The sequence below is a fragment of the Vespa crabro genome, chromosome 22 (genome assembly GCF_910589235.1).
Source record: "Vespa crabro chromosome 22, iyVesCrab1.2, whole genome shotgun sequence".
NCBI classification, from domain to species: Eukaryota; Metazoa; Arthropoda; class Insecta; order Hymenoptera; family Vespidae; genus Vespa; species Vespa crabro.
This window is the reverse complement of record NC_060976.1, coordinates 2,090,001-2,092,500: the sequence shown is the minus strand read 5'-3', so window position 1 is coordinate 2,092,500 and position 2,500 is coordinate 2,090,001. Positions and strand designations below refer to the sequence as shown.

Genomic DNA, 2,500 nt, shown 5'->3' with positions numbered 1-2,500 from the left:
GTGTTTCAGTAAATAATTGTCATATTTATTTATTTAATTATACATCAAGAAAATATTTCAAACGTTTGTATATTTTTTCAAGTAACATTGACAATTATCATGAATTAATTGTCAATAGTAATTAACGTTTACGTAGATTTATTATACGCGTGTGTTTGAATACAGAAATATAAAACGCGTAAAACGTTTCATTCAGTTTTAACGAATAAATAAATTTTCTTTTTTCTATTATCCTTGATCAGTCAGATAATTATCCTGATGATAATGAATACTTTGAATTATCCTTTAAATTGTATAAAAAGAAATTTACAACGTTTTTATATCTTTTTTTCAAAGAATCGACAATAAGAATTGTTTCAATGTGCACGTATACGCAGCGTATGATCATTTTCAAACTCTTTTCTTTTTTTTTTTATTTTTTTATTTTTTTTTTTTTCGAATCAAGATATTAAATATAATATAAATATTCTAATGGAAATTATTTTAGATTTGATTTATTAAAGTATAATACTTGTAACGTTTTTATTATTTTTAAAGGAAATTTATAGTACGTGTTATCACGTATGTGTGCGAAAATGATCGATTTTATTTAAAAACAAAAGAAGAAAAAAAAAGGAAGAAAAGAAAAAAAAATTTATGTATAACGTTTTTATCTTCTTCTTCAAAAAAAAAAAAAAAAAAAAAAAAAAAGAAAAATTGATAGAGTACACGTTTGAAAAATAATCGAGGTTCACGCGTTGAACGGTTAAATAGAAAATTTCGTTGTTATTATCGTAACATCAAAGATAAATATAATTCCAATGAAAATTATCGATAATATATGTTTTCAATTTTTCGAAAAGTATAATTTATATAGCGTATATTTTCTTTTCTTTTTTTTTTTTTTTTTTTTTTTTTAATAATCGACGATTACCAACGAGAATAGAAATTACGTGTGCGTTAAAATGATGCGTACGTGCGTTTGAAGAATAAATAGAACAACGTGTAACACGTAGATCAACGTTGAACGAATAAATAGATTTTCTTTTGCTATTATCTTAAATAGGAAAATTAATTATCTTGAAGATAGTAGATGCTTGGAACTATTTAAAAAAAAAAAAAACAAAAAAAAAGAAAAAAGACAAAAAAATTTACAACGTTTCTATCTTTCTAAATATTTCTAATAATTCATTTAATAGTATATATATGTATGTGTGTGTGTGTGTGTGTGTGTGTGTGTGTGTGTGTGTGTGTAAAAATGAATCGAACTAATTTTACGCATTACGTTAAAATAAATTTAATTAAAACGTTAATAAATAAACTTTATTAATATTATCGAAATACTGTGATAAATTATAATCGTAAAAATTATGAATTTTTTCTAATTATTAATTCTCGAGAAGAAATATTAATAATCGTTTTCAATTTTTGTTGTTTTTTTTTTTTCTTTCCCCCCCCCCCTAACCCTCTAAAATTTATCAATCATCTCTTACTTTTCCGTGTACGTGTGTACGAATACGAACGCGTCTATGTATATGTGTGCGTGTGTGTGTGTAGGTGGTTTTTTTTATGCGAGAAATAACCGAGCCCTATGACAAGGGCATCACGTGGAACGTTTAACTTTTATTACACTTATGAACTAACTCCTATGGGTTTATATCGCGACAATATGTGCCACAAATACTGTAGGACAATATGGTTACCTGTAAAACTCTCTCTCATGGTTTTTTCCTCAATTTGCGAAGAAAAAATGTTCGAAAAGATAAAAAAACAATAAAAAAAAAAAAAAAAAAAAAAAAAAAAAAAAAAAAAAGAAAGAAAAAAAAAATCAAAAAGGAGGAAAACAAAAGAATATTCATAATCTATACGATGATAATTACGTGACGTGAGAAGTAAGAAGAAGAGGAGGAAAGAAAAAGAAAAAAAAAAAAGAAAAATAAATAAACAAGAAAAAAAAAAAAAGAAAACAAAATATAGAATAGAAAATTTGCGAGTAAAGTTAAAAAAAATGACATAAAGATTAGTTTTAATAACGATTAGTTTTAATTGATTATACGTTTTTATATTCGACAATGAAAATATATAAATCATAAGAAATATATTAATTAATATCGAATGAGAAATGAAACGTTATAAAGAAAATCAATGTTCTTTCGTCTATCTTCTTTTATCTAAATTCTTTTTTTTTTTCTCTCTCTCTCTTTTGTTACAGTTCTATCAACTATTGGAGACGAGCCAGGTGGCGAATAACACTCTGACGTATCGTCATGTTACCGTTTTTGCACCGACGAATAGAGCCTTTCAAAAGTACAATGGTAGCAAGAGCAACTTGGTTCTCTATCATATGTGTAAGTATAATTTTAACATTATTATTATTATTATTATTATTATTATTATTATTATTATTATTATTATTATTATTATTATTATTATTATTATTATTATTATTATTATTATTATTATTATTATATATGAAACATATTGAAAATTAATTCGAATATATTTTCATACTTATTAAATT

The 2,500-nt window shown here is 23.7% G+C and overlaps 1 protein-coding gene across 16 annotated transcripts in view; it reads left to right on the top strand.

The window, feature by feature from the left end:
• LOC124431664 (fasciclin-1) overlaps nt 1-2,500 on the top strand; it is a 361,473-nt gene that overhangs the window by 271,796 nt on the left and 87,177 nt on the right. For all 16 annotated transcript variants that reach the window (XM_046979828.1, XM_046979827.1, XM_046979825.1 and 13 more), the window contains one exon: nt 2,192-2,327. In XM_046979828.1, the coding sequence (XP_046835784.1) occupies nt 2,192-2,327 (136 nt within the window). The remainder of the gene's footprint in view (nt 1-2,191; nt 2,328-2,500) is intronic.